The following is a 25,567-nucleotide window of genomic DNA, read 5'->3' on the forward strand; positions in this document are numbered from 1 at the left end:
GTTTCTATCCTGCAAATCAGCGTGAACATTTCGGTGATTATAGTTTTATTGTAAGAAACCCTTTGGTTCTTGAAGTATAGACAACATGTCTGAATATGGGTAAACTCCCAGAAAACACCTTGGTTTGTGAGTATTCAGTGGTCAGTTTTGATTTTGGTTGTCTAGTAAAGAAGCAGGCTTGAAATGGTCTGTCTTGTGTGGATGATTCGCAGCAAGGCAGCCCATCTAGAGAATCTGCAGTGCACATACAGACTGGTACAAATGGGAAGAGACAGAGGAATGAATTAACATGAGCCGCTCAATCCTTTGAACTGGGAACGGCAGGCCGCTCTGATTTTCTCTGCAGGGTAGAGCTGCCTCACATCTGTTTGAAAATGAGGTTTAAAGATCACCAACATTTTACAGTTTCTATCGTCAACTAAGAACTGCTTTGAGTTGGAGAGTAAAAAATTTAACAGGATGCTCACTAGATCTGTGTTGCCACACTGATGCGGGTTAGATTGGCCCTCTTTTTATGTTTCTTGTAAAGAGCAAAGAGGCGGTAACCCCTTGAGGCCAACAAGGCTCTTCGCTAAAAGAATTCGGGCTGGTATTTATAGAAAAACAGACAATCTTTGCTGTTCTTTTCTAGTAAAATATGGTTTCCTTGAAGGTCCTACAACACTTGTAGCATAGAAACAAATGCACAATGTTTTCAGAAGGTATGCTAGCATTTTACGGTCTAAGAGAAATGCCACTCTCAAACCATGATACATGGTGCCCTACGTTCAGATAAGAGATTCTTCAAGATAAAAAAGAAATACTGGTCTCTACCCCCCACTGTGCTCTGTACTCACTGGATTTCAACTGACCACCATACACCAGGCTGATCTTGTGAATGGATAAAAAAGACCCAGTGGAAGATTTATTGTCTTTAGTTTATAGTCCCACTCCAATCACCTTGTGAGACACTGAGAAAGTGTCTCCAGTGTTCTTTTAATTCTGATTATGCTGTTTTCAGACATAGAAATAAAAAAACCTATATGGTTTTCTAGGACATAGTTTCTGCAGAGCAGCAGTAGTTCATTAGAAATTCCCCTCTCAGTTGTGGGCAGGACTGTTGGCATGCAGCGATCCTGCCTTTGTTTCCCATCATTCCTTTGTTTACACTCTCTCCCGATAGCTTATAGCCCCTCACAACCCCAACCTTAGATTACTGGTGCAATAAAAATAGTGAGCAATATTGGAGCTATCCAGCCTTACAGTTTTGAGCCAGACGAAGCTCAGACGAAGAAAATGAAAACCTGCATGCATCTGCAACTGAATGTATTGGAATGGAGCAGATCAGGGAGCTTGAGGCCCGCCGATTGAAAATTTTACGTCACACCTACAAGCTTTTTCAAACTGCATTTTTTTCATTTGGATTTACAACAGTTTGAAAAAAGCATTACTCAATAATGCAAGTTCAATCTTAATTTTCTACAGACATCTCCCTTGTCATGAGAAAAATGCTAAGAGTGCGTGACGAAAAAACACAGTTTTCATTGAAGTGGGTTACTTTGTTACTTCCTACAGAAGTAACAAAGTACATTCTAGAAGCAAAAAGAAAACCTGATAAGCAAAGCCTAGAATTATTCAGTCGAAGTAATGTATCAGGACATGCTTGTTAATATATATATATACATATTACGGAGCCCGTGTCCTGACAAGGAAAAAATAAAATGTATCTTGTTCCCACAAATTAATATGTTGTTCCAACAAATTAATATTCCGTTCCCACGAAATAATATTTCGTTCCCTCCAAATAATTAACTTGTGCTGACGAAATATATAATTTGTGCGAATTATTATTATTATTAATTATTCACGTCATAAGTCATTCATAAACACGGATATGCTGTCCTTCCTGCCGCAAAAGCCGCTTTCAGCAGTAACCTCCGTGTCTCTCTGACCCACATTCGTAAATGAAAGAAAAAACAAGAATGATCAATTTATTATTGCCAGGACTTGTCTTTTATTAACACACTCATTAGCAGTCGCTTAACATTTGAAGGCTACATGCTGCGTATCCCATCATGCATCACACATATCCCAAAATGCATCTCGACCAATCACCGTTACCCTGTAACTGTGATGCGTTCAAAGACAATAGGACAAATGATAGGCTACGTAGCTTGTAGCCTACTAGCCTTCGGATGCAAAGCGACTTCTAATTAGTATAATAATAAAAGACAAGTCCTGGATATTATTATTCCTATTCGAACCTAAACTACAATATCCCATACCGTAGCTGGCTGTCCGTCTACCGGCCAGCCAGCTGCCCGAACGGCGGCATGACAAGCAAAAGATTTCTGCGGCAGAGCTAGGAGCTATGTCCGGTGAATGGCTATGGTATGGAACTGCTCTCACTGATAGATTACCTATTGGGCTTCAGACAGCAGATACAGTAGTTCTTTGATCTAAAATCCTGCTCTGACCTCTGCCCTACAATGTTTTATACCCTTTCATCAAGATCTCTGTTCAAGTGCTCTGTCAAAAAGAAATTACATTAGTCATGACACTACTTCACATTTTGATCTAATGCCAAAGTTTAATTTCTACATAAAAAACCTCTAGTTTACAGCGCTCTTCTCAAGTGAGAATGATGAGAAAACTTTTTTACTTTTACAAATCATTTTCAGAGGCACATAAAAGCGCTTTGTGTGAATTTCATGATAAATTGAAAACGTTTGATTTGATTCATAATTTAATTCTGTAAATGAATTGTTTGAGTGATTTAAAGGAAGTTTATGAAAGTCTTTATCTACAGTATACATTAAGAGCTAGGACTTGACAAAGAAAAATAAAAACTTGTCTAGGACTGCACAGGTTTAAGAGCTAACTCAAGGTGAATAAAACATAAAACATACCTGCAAAGCTAGGCTGATCCTGATCCAGAAAAACATCATTGTATAAACATTAGCCCAAAAATGTTTGAAAAAAATCTGTTATGTGCAGATTTAGTAGTTTTAGAAGGTCTTTCTTGTTCTTCTTGTCTTTGTCACATGGCCCAAGCATGTACTGATATGTCAGCAACTAACTGCTAAAAGACTTTTCAGATGTCCTCTACCTCAGAAGGCAACAGGCCAAGTGCTGTATTTAAAATTCAGCATTCAATGACAAAATAAATATTTGATCTCCATCAATGCAGCCACTTATTCTGCCTGGTGCAACGTTCCCAAGAACAAAGAGGATCTCCAGTTAGTCATAAACAGTCGAAGCCTCTTTAAATAGCATTTTACAGCTGCACAGTGAGTACAATGCCCTACAGGAAACACACTGGGATTTCTCATGAATACCCAAAAAAATGAAATGCAAAGCCATGCACATTTCTAATGACAAAACACTAATTCAAGAACACTTTCTTTTACTTCAACAGTTTCTACTGAAGCAAGAGAAAAGTAATAACTTTGCACATCTGGCTCAAGGCCTTCACCAAGTTCTTTTAGTAACCACTCAAACTAATTGTCCACACAAGTCTCTTCAGCTCTTTCTGCAGCAGATGTCTGACCCAGCAGGCCAGCAGACAGACTTTCTGGTGTTTCTACGAGGAACAACACTAAGGAAGTCATGATCTGTAGAGAGAATGCTTCACTATCTGAAGGCCCAAAACAAATTTAAAAACAAAAAAAGGCATTTTTTTTCGGTTGGGGTTGACTAGTTGTTTGGGGAGGAAAAGACTGTCACAGATGTGATGTAAGTGAACAGAATTTAAATTATATGTCAAATTATTAAGAAAGTCTTTGTCGAAACATAAAGTATTTAGATATTATGTGGTGGGAGTTCCAAAATAACAAAAAAATGACTGATTTAACAATTTGATTTGCACTGGCCTCATAAAATGCTTCTGCAGCCACATGCTTCCTCTTCCTCCTCCACCTTTCTGTTCATCCTCTCCACTCCAATGTATTCGATCTATCCTTTACACAGTCTATGCCAAAAAAAGAGTTCATGCTCATCAACAAATTCTCTTTTTCCCAATAGAGATTAGGTCTCATCTGGTTGAACAGACTTCATCTTTAGTCTTTAGTGTATTAAACCCAACTGTACTTTATTCCATTGAAATAAGTACTGTCACATGTGGAACACAAAGTGCTCTACAGCCTATTTTAGGTAAACTGTTAGTTAGCATTTCATATCCTAATTTTTAATTAAATTTTACACACAAAAAACACAGTGTTTTATTTTCCAGAAAATGCATAGATTACTTTGCAACACATTTATTTTCCATTTAAAAAAAATGAAACAATAAAATTTGAACATTAGTTATTTTTGTTTTGTTTTCAAGATTAAGACAAAAAGGACTATGATTACCTTAACGCAGCAAGCAAACACCATTCATCAGTAAAAACAAAATATTCCTTAATTTTTTTAATTTAAATTTGTAGTTTTTTTAAGACATTACATTGTCCTCCACACTGAAAGCCGTTTCAAGCTGTTGCTTTATACAATTTGTACATATTTCAAGGGTGAAACTGGTCATATGTGAACGTAAAAGTTGTGGTTAGGTTCTTTACTTGAAATTTTCACAGATGTATCACGAAGAACCACATTAAAACCACAGAAGAAGTACAAATAAACCATGCAAAGAACTCGTACACCGGCGGTTCATTGAATTTCTTCACTTTTACAAACTTTGACACTGGGCAGAAATCACATGATGTCAGCACCAGGGTCAGGAACGCCGAGACAGTCTACTGGAAGGGGGGGTGGCACCCCCGAGACCCGCAGTTGTATGAAGGGATTTTTCTGCCACCACATTGCAAACAAAACTTTCAAAGTTAATGTAAGTAACCACATCGAGGCCTTTCCAGTAGACCCATATGCCATTCACAAGTACAGATAAAAACAGATGGTTGGGTCAGGAAGGACATTTCTCATAAAACTGAAGCCAAATGATCTGTAAATCACAGGTAAATTGGCTCTGACAACCATGCCAGAAGGAAAAACAAAAGTAGCTTTTTTATTCTACTACATCTGTCAGGAATATTACTTAGAATTCCCACATTATTAGCCGTAGAGTTGCGGTCTTTCCCTACACTTCATTCTAAACTACCTGTTACTACCATTTACAGGTTCAGATAATTATATATGTATGCAACAAAACAGGCAGTCTGTGTTTCATTAAAAATATGAACCTAACTACTCGTCCACAGTTGAATGCATCAGAATGGAAAGGAGCAGGGAACTCGCGCCAAACTGCATTTATTTTTTTTTCTGCTCATGATTTGAAAAAAGAAATGCTCTTAATATTCTTAATTTTCGTTAAATATTTCCTCCAAAATGTAACAAATCTCTTGTTTTTGGGTCTTTAAAGTTTCAAAGGTTTGGCACCACAACACGTTCAAGTTTTCCTTTAATTTACAGAGATTGTTGTGATAAATCCAAAAAAAATGGAACTGAGATTCAAAGCTTGATCAACCTCTCTTGCACATAACCAGCTTTAAATTGATAATCTGTTTGCTCTTCCCTGGAAAGAGTCTTTTTGCTGTTTCTAGGAAAGCGTATTTTTGTGTTGCTGAACACACAATTTCTCAGTCTTAGGTAACTGTGCCTTATTTTGTTATTTCTGACAGTTTAAAACTTACTTTTGCATCATTTCAAGATTTTTCTTGGATTTTACCACCTTGAACTGGAACATAGTGTATAACTGGGATAGTTGTGGTATTCTAATACTTTTGATGTGTAAATGTATGCACCCGCTCTCTCTCACACTGTAACTGTAAATGCCCCCCAGGCTTCATGAAATAACAGATGATTCACCATACAGGAAATACAAACCTGAAACTGCTCTCACTGATAGATTTCCTATTGCGCTTCAGACAGCAGATAGTTCTTCGATCTAAAAGCCTGCTCTGACCTCTGCCCTACAATGTTTATACCCTTTCATCAATATCTTTGTTAAAGTGCTCTGTCAAAAAGAAATTACGTTAGTCATGACACTGCTTGACATTTGGATCTTAAAAAATGAAGCAATAATACTGTTCAAATAATTATCTGAGGTAAAATGTCAAAGTTAATTTCTACTTCGAAAATCCCTAGTTTATAGCACTCCTCTCAAGTGAGATATAATGAGGAAATAACTGAGAACACAGGTGTGTTGTGTGTTTCCCGACAGCTGCAGGCTTCAGGTGCTGAGATCAGCCCAAAGGCTCTGGAGGAAGAGCGGTGTCAAGTGAGATAGTAGCTCCACAGGAGCTGTGTAGTGCATCAGGGCCTGAGTGATGTAACGTTTGGGGGGTGACTTCACCTCATAATGGGCAACCCTCTGGGACTCAGAGATGAGCTGAGCACTGCACACTTTGCAGTAGCTGTCTGTGAAAAGCCCTTGATCCACTTCTGTTGACTTCATCTGGAGAAAGAGAAAAACACAGACAAGATAAGAAGCCAGGGAGAAATGAGCCAACAGAAAAGAGTGGAAACTGGAACTGCGTTCTGTTATGCCTGTAAAGTCAGGAAAACGATACTGCAACTCAACACACACCATGAAACAAAACAATAATTTTAATATCAATGTCTTAGTCTCAATGTTGCCAATTAATATTTCATTACTTGGAGCATTTAGCGACAGATGCTAAACATCTTTGTGCAAAACACCCAACAAAGACTTCAGGCACAAAGCCAAACTTGTATTGAAGGCTTAAGGGATGAAACCAAAACTACAATTGACCATAAATAAATAAAACAATAACAGGGGATGACATTGACAGCTTTTCTCAAGTAATTTTTAAAAGACATGTGGCCTTTGTGATGTGTGTAAGCAGATATTCAAAGGAGCTACAAAGGACTACGGTGCAACACCTGGGCCATCTCTGCCTTCTATTACTAATTCAGCTCAGCTCCCATCATGGGCTCACATTTCATATTTGAAAGCAGTCAGGCTCAACTCTCCCCATTAATCAGGGACGTATTCATCTGAAGGAGCAGGGAAGATGTGAACTCAGTTCATTAGTTTGCATCAAATTTATGCAAACTGTTTAAATTGACAATAAACATATAAAAAACAACTTTGAAAATGAAAAGTAGGTTTATGTGGTTTGTTTTGGTCAGTAAGAATTCTTGGACATAGAAAAAGCTACAAAAAACAAGCTACAACAAGATTTCAATCAACCTTATAAATAGCCTACTAGCTGGAATATCCGAGACTAGACACCTAAAGATTACTGACAGAAATGTCTTTAATTGCAGTAAATCCTGAAAAGTATGTTTCATCTTTTTCTTACTTCATGGCCTTTGGATTGGTAAATAAATTATACCTGCTGTGGTTTGGGGAAACTTCCCACTCACACTTATTCACCTTTAGGCTACAGGTGCTGTAAATAATAAATAAGAGAGGCATGAACAGCACCCAGGAACAGGAAAATGAATAAAATGGAGGAATTTTAAGCTTTTGTTTTGGTGAATAAGCAACTTTTTCTTTCACTTGTTTACAAAGTTGTAGCTAGTATAAAAAATGGCATGTTGCATTCAATGACTTCACAAAAGAATTAATCTTTAGCTCGTCTTCAATTCTGCACTTTAATTCACACCCTTTTTTTAACCATAGTGCATCTTTTAATCTGGAGCGTTTGGATTAATTCTAGTTGTTTACTAATGTCAAATCGATTTTGAGAGCAGCACCGCAGGGAGCTCTGTCAAAAATGTTTGGTTGGGTGTTATTATGAATACACTAACGAGGCTAGCGTGTGTCGGTGTCGGACTGTTTTTTTTTTCTGTGCGTTTAACAAGTTTAAGAGATAGCATAGCCACAATAACGTTTTTTTTTACTTGTTCCAAACAAGGTTGGGAGTTACAGGTATTGTGAATATGCTAACCCATGTAACGTAGCTAACATGTAGCATGTTGAACTGTGTTTTCTTTTTTTGTACATGTATCTAACAGGTTGTTGTGAACACAGTCACAGTAACATTTATTTTAGCGATATAAGTCTGTTTTTTTTCCTTGTTGCAAAGAAGGATGAGTTGCAGGTATGTGTACTCAGTTAAGTCTGACTGACCATCATTGCGGCAGACTAAGAGGTAGTTGACTTGACTGAGTTTGAATGGAGTCAAGGCTTTGGAAGTGGAGCCAGAAGAGAGGCGTATAATGATATCTCTGACTTTATTGTCTCACTTAATCTGCCTCATAGTTCGGTGCACCTTATATGCAGCATAAATTCAAAAATAGACTATTCATTGATGGTGCGCCTTATAATCTGCCCTATAGTTGGGAAAATACTACACCTGTTTTTGATAGACCCATTGATCAGGTTTGATAGAAGTAGGATTTTGAATGTGCCCATGGTACCTTCTGCGTTTTGACATCCAGGAAGAACTGTTCAAGCATCTGGTGTAAGCAGCCAAAGGGCTGTTCTTGTTTCCCTCATTAAAGTTATGTTATATGTATTGAGTAGACCTTATTGCACAGCATCAGAATTAACTGAGGGTGTGACACAGTTTTTATGACAGGATTATGCTGTGTATTTAGTAGTCTCTTTAAAAAAAAATTGCATTCAAAAAGAAAGTTTTGTTAGTTAGTTCAGTGTTATAGGTCTGCAGGGTTACTCGTTTTTCCTGGAATTTCCAATAGCAGAATGGGAAACACAAGTTTCATTGCTTGTTTTGTTGATCCAACTTCTAGTTTAGGTTTGGGAGGCGTTCAACCTCCCCACCTTAGAAGACCCACTCTGATGAAAATTGTGTTTTCAAAGTGTTCTTGTGGCAATATTTTAATGATGGAAGACATATATAAAGAAAATTAAGATTGGGGGTTTAGTCAGACTGGGAAAATTATTTGGTCTGGACTGAGTCTGTTTAATTTGGTCTGTAGACTGCTGTCAAGCGGACTTTCCTGTTTGGAACCAAAGCTTTAAAACAAAACCATGTGACTAAAGATCTCTTCACTCATTGGCCAGGAGTTACGAGGGCAGGGCAAAACAACTAGACAGCGGTGTTAAAATAAACTTTCTAACAAAAAAACAGTTGGACTTTTTTCTGTTTGATAACATGACAATCATTGCTTTACATTTGTCCACGGCTCATCAGTTCCTTCATTCCTAGTGTGTTCACATCACGTGACGATCAGCTACGGTGGCTGTTTTGGTCCAGTTATTCCCCTCTCAGGATTGTATTCAGACCAAGGCTCAGTCCGATTGGAAATAAACCAGAACCACCTCAAAAGATCGGTGCTAGAGCGATTCCTAGTCCCGGACCAGGGTCCGCTTGGGTGTATTCAGACTGAAAATTTTGTCCGGATTATCTGGGGGGAAACGAACTCTGATTCACTTGAAACAAACCAAATGTGTCCAGTGTAGATACACGCTAACATTGTATCATTGTGAATCAGGAGCAGACAACTCAGAGGTGAATTTCTAATAAACTCCTGCAGCTCTGCAGAAACTATGTCCTAAAAAATGACTGTTTTTTTTTATTTTTTTTTATGAAAGACTCATTGACTACTTTTTTATGTTGGCATAAAACGGCATCATCATAATTAAAGACCACTGGGAACGATTTTAAAACACATCAAAAGATAATCTGAGTGGGAATTTTTTTCAGAGTAATGGATGGAAACAGCAACAATTTGCTTAGCATTTATAATGTACTTACTCACTGTCCCTTCTGGGAGTGCCCTATCCATTGGAAAGTCAAGCAGCAGGTGATTATCGTGAGTTTACTGTTTGAACAGTGTTTCCAAACGACCTTGAATGTTCTCAGTGAGTTACTCAGCAAAATGAGAACATTCATCACCAACAGCAGACATATTAACAATATGGCATTTAAATGAAAGCTTTAAAAGTGGGTCACCCCAAACCACAAAGATAGCTATTCACCTATTCTCTCCCCACATTTCTGACTATACAATACACCCTTAACCCTTGTGCTATCCAAGGCACTTTAACATTCGGAGTGGGGTCATCTGGACCCCACAAGACAATGTGCTCAATCTTTTGTCCTGGTAGGGGTAACACGTCAATGTAAGGGTGGGGTCATCTGGACCCCATAAAGCACAAGGGTTAAAGTGTGGTCACTGAAACCTGCATACTGTTATCATAATTTGTGCAATTTAAAAACACCAAGCAACAATTTTAACAGGCATGACAAATATTTACATTGAGAACTGTAGAGGTAATACTTGCATGACAAAGCAGGCACCTGTGGCTTTAAAGTCAGTGAAGAGTGCAAAAACATAATAAATACATTCATGTAGTAGGGTTTTACCGCATTATTTAAAAACAAAAAAGATATAGCAAAGCAACATTCAAGCTGAGTCATTTAGACTTTAGTTTTGGTTGCCAGTCACGGTGTCATGAGCATCTTTTCGAACCAGCAGAATGGCTTTCAGCTTGCAGTTTCTTTTCATTTTGTGCATTTAGTGTCACTCTCTAGAGACAAACATTAACTCATAGCAAAAAAAGCACTCTGAGTCGCTCCACTTCTGTTCACTGACGTCCAGCACCCCTCAGGTCACAGCAGGACTGATGGGACGAGGCAAAACATTGCAGGATCAGCGCTGCCTGCAGAGAAAGAGCTCCGAAAAAGAAGACTATAAATTAATCAGTAATGCCACTCTCCTCCACAGCTATGTAATCAGTTGGTAGCAGCTTTGTTTCCTGTTTAGATTGGGAAGAGAAAACAACAGAAACCAGAGACTTCAAGAGTTCTATCAGCTTGTGTTAACAGTGGAGCTGCTTCCTTGTTCTACTGGGCTCACATATGCTAGGAATTAATGATTTATCATCCTAATTTCTGTGGCATCAGTAGCATTATTTGTAGCAGGGGTACAAAAAAATAAAGCCCTATCTCGTAGATTTTCTAAAATACCAAGAAAAATGCTTTTATTACTGTTTTAATGTTCTTTTCCGTCGCAGCTTAAGATAAAAATATTTTTTTTCCTACAATGTGTACTAAAATAAACAGAATCTACAAATATACATTAGAACATATATGTTCTAATAGTAGATTCATTATGTAAGATGATCGTGATGCGAGATGCTTTAGACTTCTATGGGAATCCAGGTCACTGCGAAAAATCATTATATTTAGGAAAAAATGATGACAGACCAGTCTTAAGTACAGGAAAAACTAGTAAAAAAATTTCAAACAAAATTAGACAAACAAACATATTCATCTTGTTAGGCTTTCTCCCCAACACCTTTATGCTTTTCTTTAAAATGTTTGTGCTTGTCATAGAAAGCTGCTGCCAACAAGTGGCCGGGTGTAAACGTTTCCATGTGCCAGGAGAGTTTTGTATCTAAGAAGCTAAGACACTTTTCTGTATTTTGTGCCAGAGGAAATATAAACCTGTCCAGCTTCGTAAACTCAGCGGTGTCCCGTCCCTTACAGACAGTGCACCATCCCAATCAGAAGTGAAGTCAAACCATCATAGACATACAGTCTGATACAAGATGCAAATTTGTTTAGCAAGACATGTTTGTTATGCAGGTCATTCATTCTACAGGGCGTTCATTGTGTGAGGTACAATTGTACTTCACATCTCAGTGATGAACAACAATTCTTCAAATGATGGTTGTATTTATTGTCAGGAGTTCTCTACAGCTGGCCACTTAAAGACATTTGCTCTTCCGCCAAAATAACTAAAACCACCCAAGAATGGCTAAAAGCAAAACACTGGACTGTTCTGAAATTACCTTTTATGAGATCTGTGGTTTAAAAACTATTGAAAATCTGTCAATGGGACTGGAAAAACGCCATCTAAGACACCGTTTAAGCTGAGACAATTGGAGCAGTTTGCTTTCTGATGGTATGTTCACACCGGGCATGTGATGCATCTTCTTGAATGTGCTCAAAGCGCATTCTTGCGTTTAGCATAAGGTTTTCACTTGATTGTCGCCACCCGATTCTAGCACACGTCTGCCACCTTCAGTTGCAAGAGGCTTAGTGTGAAATGTTGAAGCAGTGCAAATCTCACAAATCTTGCTCCTGCTTTTTCTGCCACAGCTTCATTCCGCTATATGAAAGACCTGGGGCCTCATTTATAAATGTTGCGTACGCACAAAAGAAGGCGTACGCCACTCTCTACGCAATAGTTGAGATTTATAAAACGCAAACTTGACGGGAAAATGTGCGGTCCTCCACGCAAGCTCTGACCCAGGCGTACGCACAAAAACGGGTGAAATGAGAAATGGCGACACCGTCGGCAGATGGAAGAAACACGTGAAAGTGACAGTGTGTGCCAAATCGTGCTGGCATGTGCTGTGCTACACAATGTGGCACAGCTTAAAAACGTGCCTCTACCCCCTGGCGCTGATTGCTGTGTTGGCCCCGACCCTGAACCCCATCCCCACGCATTTGAGCCATTTGCTGCTGCTGTGCGCCAGCGTTTGGAAGTGATGCGTCGCTTGTAAAGAAAAAGAAGTGTGGAAAATATTATTTATTTAAGAATTCCCTCATCGTGCAGTTTATTTCAGTCAGGGCGATCTTGATTTCGCCCAACTCCTTGGCCACCTCTCTGATTGAACTACTGACTTCCCTCTGCATTTCAAGGACTGCATCGGTGAGGACGCGTCCACTGCTGGAGGGTTGAGAGCCGCGTGCCGTGGAGACGCTGGGGCTCAGCTGCAGCATCGTAACCACTGGCCCCGCTGGAACACCCAGCAACTAAAATAAAATTGTTCTATATTAATAATCTGTAATTGTGTAGCCTGCATACATGTGACTTGACTGCATTCATTTGAATTATTTCTCTTACCTGTGTCAGCCTGACCCTGGCGCGTCGGCGTCCCCTCCGTCTCAGTCAGGTGACTGAGGCGGAGGAGGACGCCGATAAGGGGGACTTAATAGGGATTCCCCAATAATAGCGGCCAGTTTCTCATCAAGAGGGGTCAGCTCCGGTCCCCCCCCCACCCCCACCCCCCCACGTGGCGGACACACTCTGCCGATGCAGCGCTAGACGTTTTTTTGCCTCGACTTTGATGTCCGATCATTTCTTTCATTTCTTTTTTATTTCGGCCACGTCCGAGGTTGTGAGGCTACAGCATTTTCGGCGTCTGCCACCGTTTGCCGCTCACGTGCCTTTTTGGCATTAGTAATGCCCACACTGTGCCCCAAACAACACTTTTCTCCTCTTTTCCACCTCGCCAACGATAACTTCTACTTCACATTGAGTGAAGTTACGTTTTTTTGATTTCCTCTCGGTGTTTGCCATGATTTAGCAAGCCATGAATATTAATTTGTGGGCGTTTCACGGACTATTTATGGGCAACTATGGGCGTGTCATGTAGCCGCAAAAGCTGCGCTGCATTTAGAATCGGTTGTGATTTATAAAGGGAAAGATGCGTAGGATGTGCGTGCGCACGGTTTTATAAATCCGAATATTTCTGTGCGTACGCACGTCCTATGTTTCATCCGTACGCCACTTCTGACGCAAATCCTACGCAAAGTTTTATAAATGAGGCCCCTGATGTCATACGTTTCTGACCGGGTACAAACCGCAAATATTAATTTCTCATTCATGATAAGTTTTCAAACAGTTGGCTCTATACATCACTACCAAATCTAAGGCCCTGATTGGTCAAAGTTTTAACCTGGTTTACACACATTCAATGGTCGTGCATTTTGTATGCAGAGCCTAAAAACGTTGGTAGAAATTTGGATCTCATGAACGGGAGTGTTTTGAACGCAGAGGCCTGAAACACAGATTTATGCGCATTTACATAGACTCTCCATTGAAAGTGGTCACTTGAACTGCCATGGGGCGGTTTGAACGTAAATACATGTTGACAAGTGCAAGTGTCTGATTGACAGTTTGGAAAACTGTTCAGCTGCACTGATTCCTCAAAAGGTTGTACAAAAAATATGCAATGTCTGGTTCCATTGCTTGATCTTCGATAACTTTAGATTAAAATTAATTTTTTAATTTTCAAGCTTTTTGGGGGTTCTTGTAAGTTTTTCCTGCATTAGCAAAGGAAAACCAACACTTGTGTTGGCAGTGTTAGAGTTAAATCTAAGTGGGTGGAGGTGTAGCTGTCCTTATAAACTTTCAGGAGGGAAGATTTCACATTTTCTTTAAATATTTTAGCTATTTACTAGATGTAGGGGTTACTATATAAACGCAATTTACATTTTAATACAATTTTAAGAATCAGAAATGTAGAACCCAAAGAGCAGGGCGCTAGATTGGAAAGCACAAAATCAAAAACTAAGAAATAAACTTAAACATGAAGAAACTGTGAACCAAGAGAGAAACAGAAAGGGTGAAGAGAGCAGATGACCTGACGAACAGGAAGACCAGAAAACCAGACATTTAAATACAGCTTTGAATCTGATTGATGAGCAGCATTTGTGTCCAGTTTGTTCCTTTAACAAACTGACATGGACAAATCAAATCAACCTTCCACACAGAAGAAGACTCCCAATAAATATGACTTTGCTATCAGCATCTAGTCTTCAAAAATGACTAAATGCTTTGAAAATTTTCATCATTTATTTTATTTATATTAAAATGCATCTGCTATTAAGCAAGTGGTGCCCACTGATTTATTAGAAAATAGCCAAGTGTTATGAGTCATGATCTAAGCACCAAAAACAGCTTCAGGTTTAATGATTGACTGTTTGTCTAAACTGTAATCATCAATTTCTGAGACGAAACTGTGGTTTCTTGTGGCAGCTTGATGTCATTCTGGGATTCCGGTGAAGTATTAATTTTAGGGACTCATTTGCTCTGTTTCTGTTGCAAATGATTATATGTCAGAGGTTGACAGGTATAGGAGGTGCCAAAATTAGATCAGTAAAAACAAGGCAGAATTTGAAATTCCTTCTCCCTGAACATAGATTGGTTAACCCATATTATATTATACCATTCATTCATCTATTAATCATCCATCATCTACTGTTCATCTGCAGCCGGATTCCAGAGGCAGCAGTCTAAGCAGAGATACCAAGACCTCCATATTCACAGTAACTCCTTCCGGTCCTTCTGGGGGAACGTTAAGGTGCTCACAGGTCAGGATGTCTCTCCAGTGTCCTAAGTCTTTCCTGGGGCCTCCCCTCAGTGGGGCATATCCAGATTACCTTTTCAAGAAGGTGTTGAGGAGGCGTCTAAAGAAGATACCCGAGCCACTGCAAATTACTTCACCAAATGTAAAGGAGCTACTGCAAGCTTCTCCCAACTGAAACAGCACCTCACCTCATTTTTAAGGACCCCACACTGAGGAGGAAACTCATTTCAGCTGCTATATCTGGAATCTTGATTTTCCTCAGTGGACTCAAACTGGAACCCCTGCCTATAAACTCTGTCCCTGACTGCACGGCAGTGGTGCAAAGGCTTGTCACCTAAAACAGCCCCAAAATAACTGCAGACTTGAGGAATTCTGGGTGAACCTTTGACACCCCAATGTCTCGGCACCACGAGCTTTGAGATTACCTCTATGACTTCAGCTTTGGTAAATGATGGGCTCATTCCTGAACTCCCACCTGTATTTTTTTATAGTATTTCAAAAGTAGGCTACTAAAAAAAAATTAGTAACAATACCAGCAGAAATCCTAATGTTTTTGCAAAAACAATGTTTTCTCATGTTTCAATATAAAAACAAGCAAGAAAGTGGCAGAGCTGTGAGAAGCTAGAAGGTCAGACATGAGAAAGGATATGCAAAAAAAAAGTTGAAGTTTAATTTGTTAATGAACCTCCCTGAAGAAAAGTGTATTCACACCGACTTTTACAAAGTGTGAAACAAACAGAACAACCATCATTCAATAGATACGAGCCACTATGTCACGGTGGAGGGTGGCTCGAGAGCCGGTTGGACCCAGATGCAGAGGCGGAGACATGAGGATCAGGGCTAGTGGGTTTAATTCACAAAACAAAAAGCGCTGCAGAGCAGGATGTCAGAACAAAAACAAAAACTCACCGTGGCGTGACAAGAAACATGGAACATGGCATGACATGAACACCAGACAGGAATAATGGACCAACACAGGGGGAAGGCAGAGACAAGACTTATATACAGACAGGGCAGACAAGACACAGGTGAACACGATTAGGGCAGATGGGGACCAAAGGAAGTAAAACTCAAGAAACATGACAAGACAGGAAACCTTTCAAAATAAAACAGGAAACAGAACCAAACAAGACAGGACAAGAACTAAAGCGAAAAACAAGACACAACAAACTGAAACCATGACAGTACCCCCCCCCTCAAGGAACCGCTCCGAGGTTCCAAAAAGTCACTTGAGGGGGGGATGCCCGGAGGACAAACTTCGACGGGCAACATAGTTCAAAGAGTCCGGAGGACGGCCGGGGGGCCGCGCCGTCCGGCGAGGCAGGTCTGGAGGACGGCCGGGGGGGCCGAGCGGTCCGGCGAGGCAGGTCGGGCATGGAGTCGTCGGGCGTGGAGTCGGGCGTGTAGTCAGGCTCTGGCGGGTCGGGCCAGCAGTCAGGCTCTGGCGGGTCGGGCCAGCAGTCAGGCTCTGGCGGGTCGGGCCAGCAGTCAGGCTCTGGCGGGTCGGGCCAGCAGTCAGGCTCTGGCGGGTCGGGCCAGCAGTCAGGCTCTGGCGGGTCGGGCCAGCAGTCAGGCTCTGGCGGGTCGGGCGTGGAGCCGGCTGGAGGGTCAGGCATGCCCCTGGAAGCGGTGACCTGTCGGGGTGCAGGCGGCACCCCCCTGGGAGCCGGGACGGGTCGGGGCGCAGGCGGCACCCCCCTGGGAGCCGGGACGGGTCGGGGTGCGTCCGGGACCACCACCGGAACATGACGGGGATGGGGTGCATCCGGCACCACCACTGGAAAGGGATGTGGTGCGTGCCGGACCACCTCTGGAACAGGAAGGGGACGGCGGGGACGACGGCGACGACGACCCCCACTCAGGGCAAGACAGCTCCCAGTAAAGTCCTGGTGGCTCCCACTCCAGGGATATGAGGCAAACTGGGCCTGGTCAAACACCCAGTATTCCCTGGTCCGCTCTGCTTCTTGGCAGAAAGCCTCAAGCATCTGCATGTCCCGCTCTGCTGGGTCCAGAAAATTGGGTCGGTCCATTCTGTCACGGTGGAGGGTGGCTCGAGAGCCGGTTGGACCCAGATGCAGAGGCGGAGACATGAGGATCAGGGCTAGTGGATTTAATTCACAAAAAAACAAAAAGCGCTGCAGAGCAGGATGTCAGAACAAAAACAAAAACTCACTGTGGCGTGACGAGAAACATGGAACATGGCATGACATGAACACCAGACAGGAATAATGGACCAACACAGGGGGAAGGCAGAGACAAGACTTATATACAGACAGGGCAGACAAGACACAGGTGAACACGATTAGGGCAGATGGGGACCAAAGGAAGTAAAACTCAAGAAACATGACAAGACAGGAAACCTTTCAAAATAAAACAGGAAACAGAACCAAACAAGAAAGGACAAGAACTAAAGCGAAAAACAAGACACAACAAACTGAAACCATGACACACTATTTCATTTCCGTGTGTTGACGTGGTACACCATTATAGTATAACGCTCACTTAGTGACTGACCAGCAGGCTGATCTTTTTTCTGCAGCAAGCCTGATCAACATTTTCTCAGAACCACCAATGCCTTGGAGGCTTATTTAGCTATAGCTTCAAACAAATCAAAAGTCAAATCTGTCCATGTAGTGTCATTATACAAATGCAATACATGGAAATAAAATGCTTTCCACAAAAGGTTATTGTGCAAGCCACCTAGTTCCCCAGGTTTATGAACTGTTAGGTTAGGAATCTGTATCACAGTAGAAAATATGTATTTTAAACAGCAAATTGGACACTGAACACTTGTTAGAAGCACATTTGCTGCAAAGTTACACTGTGCCAATATTGGAGATGTACCAAGAGCAATAATGAGCCACAGATGAACTGCTTGTATCTATTTTTTAATGCACTCAATATCATTTTCCCCCTATTTAACACTGAATATAAAAAAGCAAACAACAGGTAATGTGCTAAAAAGATGACATTCTTTGGCTGCCTTTATTGTTGATTGATAATTGTATATGGACCTATGCAAATCAAGAATTATGTACATAGCATCACAGTTATACAAATGTTCTGCCAAGAACTGAAATGTGTGACTAACCAGTGCCTGTGGCCTTCCTGTCATGGAGCCAGGTCCAAATATATGCAAAAGAGAAGAATTACATGTAAAATAAGTAAGTACCCCCAGTCCAGAAAGATTCACTAACATTTGTATGTCATTTTTTCAGGATGTGTAGGTTAAAATAAGCCTAACACACACACACATGCACATCCTCACACTAAAAGAGGACACTTAAACACTATCTTTCATTTGAGTCTTCAGTATTTCTAAAAAAATAACTAACAGTAAATATCCTAATATAATAGGTGCAATATTTCAGTACATGTTTTTATAGTTTTATTCTTGGAAAATGTAAAAACTATACACTATATCCTATTGTTGTTATTGAGTGGATACTAAATGTGTGTGTGTGTGTGTGTGTGGGTGGGGGGGGTAAATTGGTGTGGGCTCTGTAATCTGCAGAGTGCTCCTAACCATTCCTCTATAGTGCAGAAAGCAGGGCCAAAAAGCTTTCAAGTTAAATACTTATATGATTATATCATAACAATTGCAATTTAAAAAAAAAAATCAAAAGTAGAAAAAAATAGTCTTTACCTCAGCCTATGAAACCTATTCAAAAGCAAAGGCAACATTGTTTGCAAGTTATGACGTTTTTCTTGTCTATTACATGTTGTGCTACCTCAACTCTACAAGACAAGACCTTGAACACGCTGAATGTGAGTTCTTAAACATAATTTCTCATTTCTCTCTTGTGAAGTTGGTGCTTCCATAAATTAATAAGAATGCTACCCATAAGTCACTACCAAATCAGAGTCCCCGATTAGTCAAAGTTCAGCTAGTTCAACTTTCAACGTGCGTTCAATGGTGGTGCGTGTTGAGCCCAAAACTGACCTAAAACTTGCATAGGGTTGCGTGAACGCGATAGTTTTGAATGTAGAAGCCCGAAACATGCATGTACACACGTTTACATAGACTACATTGGAGGTGGCCCTTTGAAAATGCGCTGCCGAGCCCAGTGTAAAACCTAGCTTAACAGTCACAGTCCCATTCACCAATTCACAAACTAGTGGCAGCTTGACGTCGATCCATAACCACCAGGTCTTGCCCAGGGACACTTCAACACATGGGCGGGCAAGGCAGAAACCAAACCTGTGATCTTCTAAACAGAGGCCGACCGCACCACCTCTGCACTATGACTGCTCTATAGTTTGTTTATAAACCTTCTGAGTAAAACTGTGTAAAAATGATTTAGTGCAAATCAATTTTTGGCATAAATAACAGTTTTGGGCAAAAATACCTTTCATATATCTAATGTGATGCTCTGTATCTGGAACCAAGTTGCATTGGAAACTATTTGAGGAGGAATATTCATCTGCCCCCACCTGCCTCAGGTCTTAGGAGGAAAGAAAAGAAGAGCTGTTGTCTCTTCAGAGGTTCTGTCAGCCAACTACTCCGCCTTTTGTAACTACAGGCAGCATTCCAATGAGACCTGTTTGTCGATTTTATCAGGTTTGCACTTTTAGGCATAAATATGTTAATCTACGTGATAAGGTAAAGCTGTAAAATGAGATCAAACACTTCAACGAGACAAAAGTAAAGCTTTGTCTTATCATTTATTTTTGTATTTAAACACATATTTGTGCATCTTAAAAAAAATGATGCAGTCCTTTTTCCCAAACCAAAAATACCTTGAAAGAATGTCAAAATAAATCAAAGTGATTGCCTATAAAAGCAGTCCATTAGAGCAAAGATAAAATCACGTCTGCAAATATCTGTCAGAACTGAAGGTTGAGAGTCAGTAAATGTTTCTGTGTCCTCCCTGTCATTACTCTTTGTGAAAGTGGTCTGTTTCACGTCTTTTTATAGCAGGCTAAATGCTAAACTGAGTTAAAATCGGATCCCTGACTCTACTAAAGTCCATGTTGTGTCTGGGCCACGCCAGTTCTCAGAATGGGAATCGGGAGCTGAACATCAACTTTAACCAAAACGAAGATTACAGAAACAAAGAAATCTTTCCGTTTTTGAGAAAACGTCAATTGTTTGTTGTATAAAAAATGAAAAATTTGATATAAAGAAAACACCAACCTTTCCTTTAAACATGATATTTTTTATGGCTTTAACCTCCGAGAGGATTCTTACCCGAGACATGACAAGACATTAACATGAATTTATTTATGATTTTATTGAATTTATTTATCTGTCTGTCCATCTAAACTCTTTTTAATTAATATCTCACTTACATTACTAACACGTTTCCCCACTGGGGTCAATTTGACCCCAGGGATATTTGCCTCCAGAAAATGTTTATATATAATTGTTAACCAAGTCTTTGTGTCAGGCACATGTTTATTTGTTGAATACATAAATAATCCCTTGATAATGAAACAGATCAGCGAGTTGACCTGTTCTCTAGCGCCACCATCAGAAAAAACGTTTAAATTAGAATTAATATATCTTGAAAGGTTTTCATACAAATTTTCTCAAATTTACTGACAACATTGATGGCCACAAGAGTTTGAACCCTATTGGTTTTGGTGATGATATGACCTTTGCTATAGCGCCACCATCGGGTCAAACATTCGGTTTTAGAGCTAGTGTATCTTGAATATCTTTCATCCAAATATTTTCTAATTTGGGGTGCAGAGTCATGACCCACAAAATGAAGCATATTGACTGATGTTGTTGATCCCCCCCCCCCTTCCCTTTTATAAACATATTCATTTTCCTATTTGTATCTTCTTTTTTTGTAACATATCTGTGGTGGGTAACTATAAAGTCTCACTCACCCCTCCTGTTTTGTTATCCGGGATTGGGACCAGCAGGTGTGAGTACAGTAGGTCAGACACACACACACACCTTCTTGCCCATGATGCGGGAAAGTTCCCATGAGAATATTGTTTCCCCCTTCCCTAATGTCACGTTAGCACCAGAAATGGAAAATTATGGTCCCTCTCCTTACTTCAACAACAAGGTAGACGAGCTGCTAAGAGTGTGTTCCACCAGACATGCAGTCAGTTGTTGAAGGCAAAGTCATCATTTGAGCTCTTCATAAAACCATCAATTGCAAATAGTTTACTCAAAAGGTTAAAAAAAAATGGTGCATACTTATGTAGCGCTTTCTACCTTCCTTGAAGGCCCAAAGCAATTTACAGTCAGTCTGCTGAATGGCACCAACTGGCACCAACCTTCCACCAGAGGCAAGTGGGGTTCAGTGTCCCACCCAAGGACACTTCGACACATAGGCGGGCAAGGCGGGAATCGAACCCACCCTCTTCTGAAACAAGGTCGACCACCCTACCATTGCACCACGGCCGCCATTGAGATGATCATTTAAGAGGGAAAGTGTAGTTGGAAAGACTTGGATTTGATCAACTCACAAGACTACATTGGCTTCCTCATTAGTTCACAAGTTCAAGTTGTTTCCCACATGCCCACACCACGAGAAGTATCAAAGGTAAATGGTAATGGTAAATGGCGTATACTTATATAGCGCTTTCTACCTTCTTTCGAAGGCCCAAAGCACTTTACAGTCACTGTCCCATTCACCCATGCACACACTCATTCACACACTGGCGGCGGCTCCGCTGCCGAACACTGGCGCCAACCTCCCACCAGAGGCAAGGTGGGGTTCAGTGTCTTGCCCAAGGACACCTCGACACATGAGGTGTGCAATCTTACGATCATGGGTCGACCGCCCTACCACTGCACCACGGCCGCCCAGGTCTCATGGGAATAGTTGTTTTCCCCACCCCCCTGTTATGTATCAACTCAAAAGTATCAACTCTGGACCTGCAGGTGTGGGGATGTTAGGTCACAAACACAGCAGACAAGTTTTACACAGCTAAAACAGCCTGGGGTCAAATTGACCCCAAAGGAACACTAATGTATGCGATATCTGTTTATTACATTGAAAAAAATATCATCATGATAATTTTATGCTTAATAAGTTGTCTCCATCAAATTAGGAAAAGTCATGAAATATGAAGTAAAAGCAAAGAAGTTAACTATTATTTTTTGAATGACAATTGGGGTCATATTGACCCCAAGCATAACAGGAGGGTTAAGAATGAAGTTAATTATCACCTCTTTAGCTTTACAAAACCTGCAATATTTCTTTAAAAACACTGTATTAACAGAGGCTGCTGGTGTGGAGTCCTCTCAGTTCTGAGTACAGTAACCTTCAGCAGTGAAGTGCAGGGCAGTTCAAAGAAGACTGATGACTTCACATGGAAGGAGACATAATCAATCATAAAGGGGAATATGGTTATTAATTAATCTTCAGGTACTACAAGTAGTAAAACTGGTAATTAATCAAAGTTTCTGCATGAATTAGTGTAATGCAAAAGAGAGAGCAGCCGGGTAGCTTTGCCTTTTAGCTTTTTTCACAAAAAACTGATCAAACAATCTGCAGCACTACGTTCTGAGGCCAGCAAGTACAGTTTCCAGTCTGCACAATTCACTGCACACAGATAAAAATATTGACACCAACATGTCTATTAAATCAAGCAGATTATTATCAACAGTGTTTAAATAGAATACAAAGCGCAAAAATGAATTAACAAATTGGAGGGATAGAGGCTGGACATTTAAATGACTGTTGTAAGGCTGCAGGTTTAATTGAAAACTAGTGAGCTAAATGTCGGTAGAGCATGAACAATAGAATAGCCCAGCAGACTCCAATAGACATGGCTGTGCCTAAAACAGTGAGATTAGGTATTTTGGTCATTATCAATTTTCCCTCAAAGTAAGTTTTTTTCAAAAGAAAAAAAAAAAAGACCATAGGTATTTAAAACAAAAATAAAGGTATGCAAGTAAGCGTAAAAAACTGATTAAAAATGGTAAATTTATAGATCATTATCTAAAAAAGAAAGTTGTGGCTATGAATTGTTCGTCTTAGAATTTAAAATGTTTGCAAAAAGTTGGATTTATATCAAAAAGTTTTTGGTTTTGGTTTTTTAATTTAGCCTAAAAATAGTATAAACATAATAAAAAGACCTCTGGATACACTTTTAAAATAGATCAAAAGAGGATCGGAGTGGGGCTTCAAAAAATATATAAATCTTTTTTTTAACTTGGCAAAAGTTATATCGACTTTACTGTGTGCTACATGTCTTGGAATTGCTTTAAACATTCAGAAGTCTTTTTTAAACTATTGCAACAAGAAGACCATGGCCCATAGTCTTACCCACTACCTCAGTGTTTTTCAACCTTTTTTGAGCCACGGCACACTTTAACCTCGACAAAAATCCCGCGGCACACCAGCATCCAAAAAAAAAAGATGAGCTTTAGCTAGTATTTTTGTTAGAACTGAGCAACTTTATCAGCAGAATTAAGAACAAGGAAGTGAAGACTTTAACCACTTCTGATTGGTCAGACTGATGACATGTGATTAAGCCTTCAAGAATGATTGGCGGAGACAGTTAAAGGGGCGGGACTTTTCCTTACACAGTTATAGCTGCCGCTAAATCGCGGTACCGTGATTCTTATCAAAATGTCTTTAATAGAATTAACACACACATTAACACAAATAAACACAAAGAAAAAGTAATTTTAAGATCTTTTATATTCCTAACTACTCAGTGTTTTATCAGGGCCTGTTTGGATGAACAAAGAGTTGATTTCCTGGAGATGGAAAATATTTTTAGATCAGTTAATGAGGGCAATTTCTCCAAGGCGCACTTGACCATCTCCCACGGCACACTAGTGTGCCGCGGCACACTGGTTGAAAAACACTGCACTACCTGGTGTGTTTTGGTGCACCAATTTCTGCCCCAATCACATATCCTGTTATTATTTCAACAATCCTTTTATACTTGTATGGTGTACAAGCTGATGTTTTGGGGCTTCCCTTGCAAGCATAATAATTCTCTGGAATTCTCGTTGTTCTTCTGCCATCATTGGATGCATTCTTTATAATTAATGAGAGGTTTTTAAAGTTCAAAATAGGGAATCAGCTCAGATTAAAAAACAGCATTTTCTTTCTTTCTTTTCTCTTTCATCATTGGGCTCCCATTGACTTGCATCCTTTAGTCCCATTACACATGTCAAAACACTTTATTTGTCCATCGCAACTTTCTTTCAGCAAAAAAGTCATAAAAAAAACAGAAAGCTCCTGTTCTGGTTGTTCCTGGGCTTTAAAATCCCTCAGAAATGAACACAACACAAAGAGGAATGTTTTGGGGCCTTGTTTTCTTTTGTTAGAAAAAATTGTCATGTTTAACATCTTTAAAAATTGGTTAAGTGCTGTTACAAAGACTAAAAATATATATTTGAAGACAGAAAAATATAATATATTTGTGCAAAACATGTTTTCAGCTGTTATTTTTCCTCACATGTTCAAACAATTTTCACATAACTTCCTATACAGTAAAAACCTCCTTCCTTGCTGTTAGAAAGCACAACATTATTCCACTAATTATGTTTCCTGATATAAAAAGAATGAAAATTTTACAACCACAACTCAATACAGAAAAAAGATGACTGAAGAAAGTATGCCGACACAACCCCATCTAACTCAGACAGCACTGCTCATTTTCTCATGACTTTTTAAAATGATATAAAATTTGTTATTATGTCACTTTTTTCATGTCTGAATGACTGTTTAATTGCATTTCTTTTCTATGTGAAAGCTCAGAATTCCTATTCATTCATATAATACCCATAGTTAGAGTGCAGTCAAGAGAAGCAGTCTTAGTCATTGTGAGTTATTTGTTTTGCTGTTATTTGAGTAGAAATTATTTTAAATATTGGAAAGAGTATGTTCATGTGAAATAATACACATCATCACTGAAGATGAAGAGGCTGGAAGCAAAAAAGTGGTTTCAAATAAATGTTATAAAGTCAGCAGCTTTCTTGGTCAAAAACATTTATTTGAGTTCACTTTCCTAAGTTTTTCATTGTTTTTTTTGTCTTGAAGTTGAGTCATGGTGTCTGGACTTAAGTAGAATCAGAATTCTTTTATTGTCACATGTACAGCTTTTACACTGACATACGAAATGTGTTCCAGTACAACCCGTACAAGATCAGGCATACAAAAAATACACACATACAGTTCAGAGTTGACTGAGGTGCAGCAGTGATACACACCGCGCACCTTGTTTAGGGTGGGTGTAGATGGGTTATGAATGGGGGGGGGGGCATTGGTGACAAAAAAAAAGTCGTATCTCACTGTGATACAATGTGCAGATACAAGAAAAAAACTACAACATTTAAACACAAATGCACATTTTCACACAAACAACACGGTACACGAGGTTCAGTGGGTGGGAGGGTGGGGTGTCCCCCTGTGATACACTCCGAGCGCAGAAGAGCGCTTCTCCAGGCAGTGCTCACTGGGGGGGGGGGGGGGGGTTAGTTGTCTATAGCAACTCAAAGTTTGAAACGCACTACTTTTCTTTTACTGGACATTCACGTTGTACTTAACCTTTTTATCACACAGCACAGGATCAAGTATCACTTAAAAACTTGCATAAAAATATTTCTGAAAGCATTCGGACCATTTTTGATTATTGAACATAACTGTAAACCGTAAGCTCCCCATTAGCTATTACAGTGACGTT

The 25,567-nt window shown here is 39.9% G+C and overlaps 1 protein-coding gene across 1 annotated transcript in view; it reads right to left on the minus strand.

Moving 5' to 3' along the window:
- zmat4 (zinc finger matrin-type 4) overlaps positions 1 to 25,567 on the minus strand; it is a 173,865-nt gene that overhangs the window by 134,866 nt on the left and 13,432 nt on the right. Inside the window, exon 2 of the mRNA XM_011479572.3 lies at positions 6,269 to 6,370. Within this exon, the coding sequence (XP_011477874.2) occupies positions 6,269 to 6,370 (102 nt within the window). The remainder of the gene's footprint in view (positions 1 to 6,268; positions 6,371 to 25,567) is intronic.

The sequence above is a fragment of the Oryzias latipes genome, chromosome 9 (genome assembly GCF_002234675.1).
Source record: "Oryzias latipes chromosome 9, ASM223467v1".
In the NCBI taxonomy this organism is placed as follows: domain Eukaryota; kingdom Metazoa; phylum Chordata; class Actinopteri; order Beloniformes; family Adrianichthyidae; genus Oryzias; species Oryzias latipes.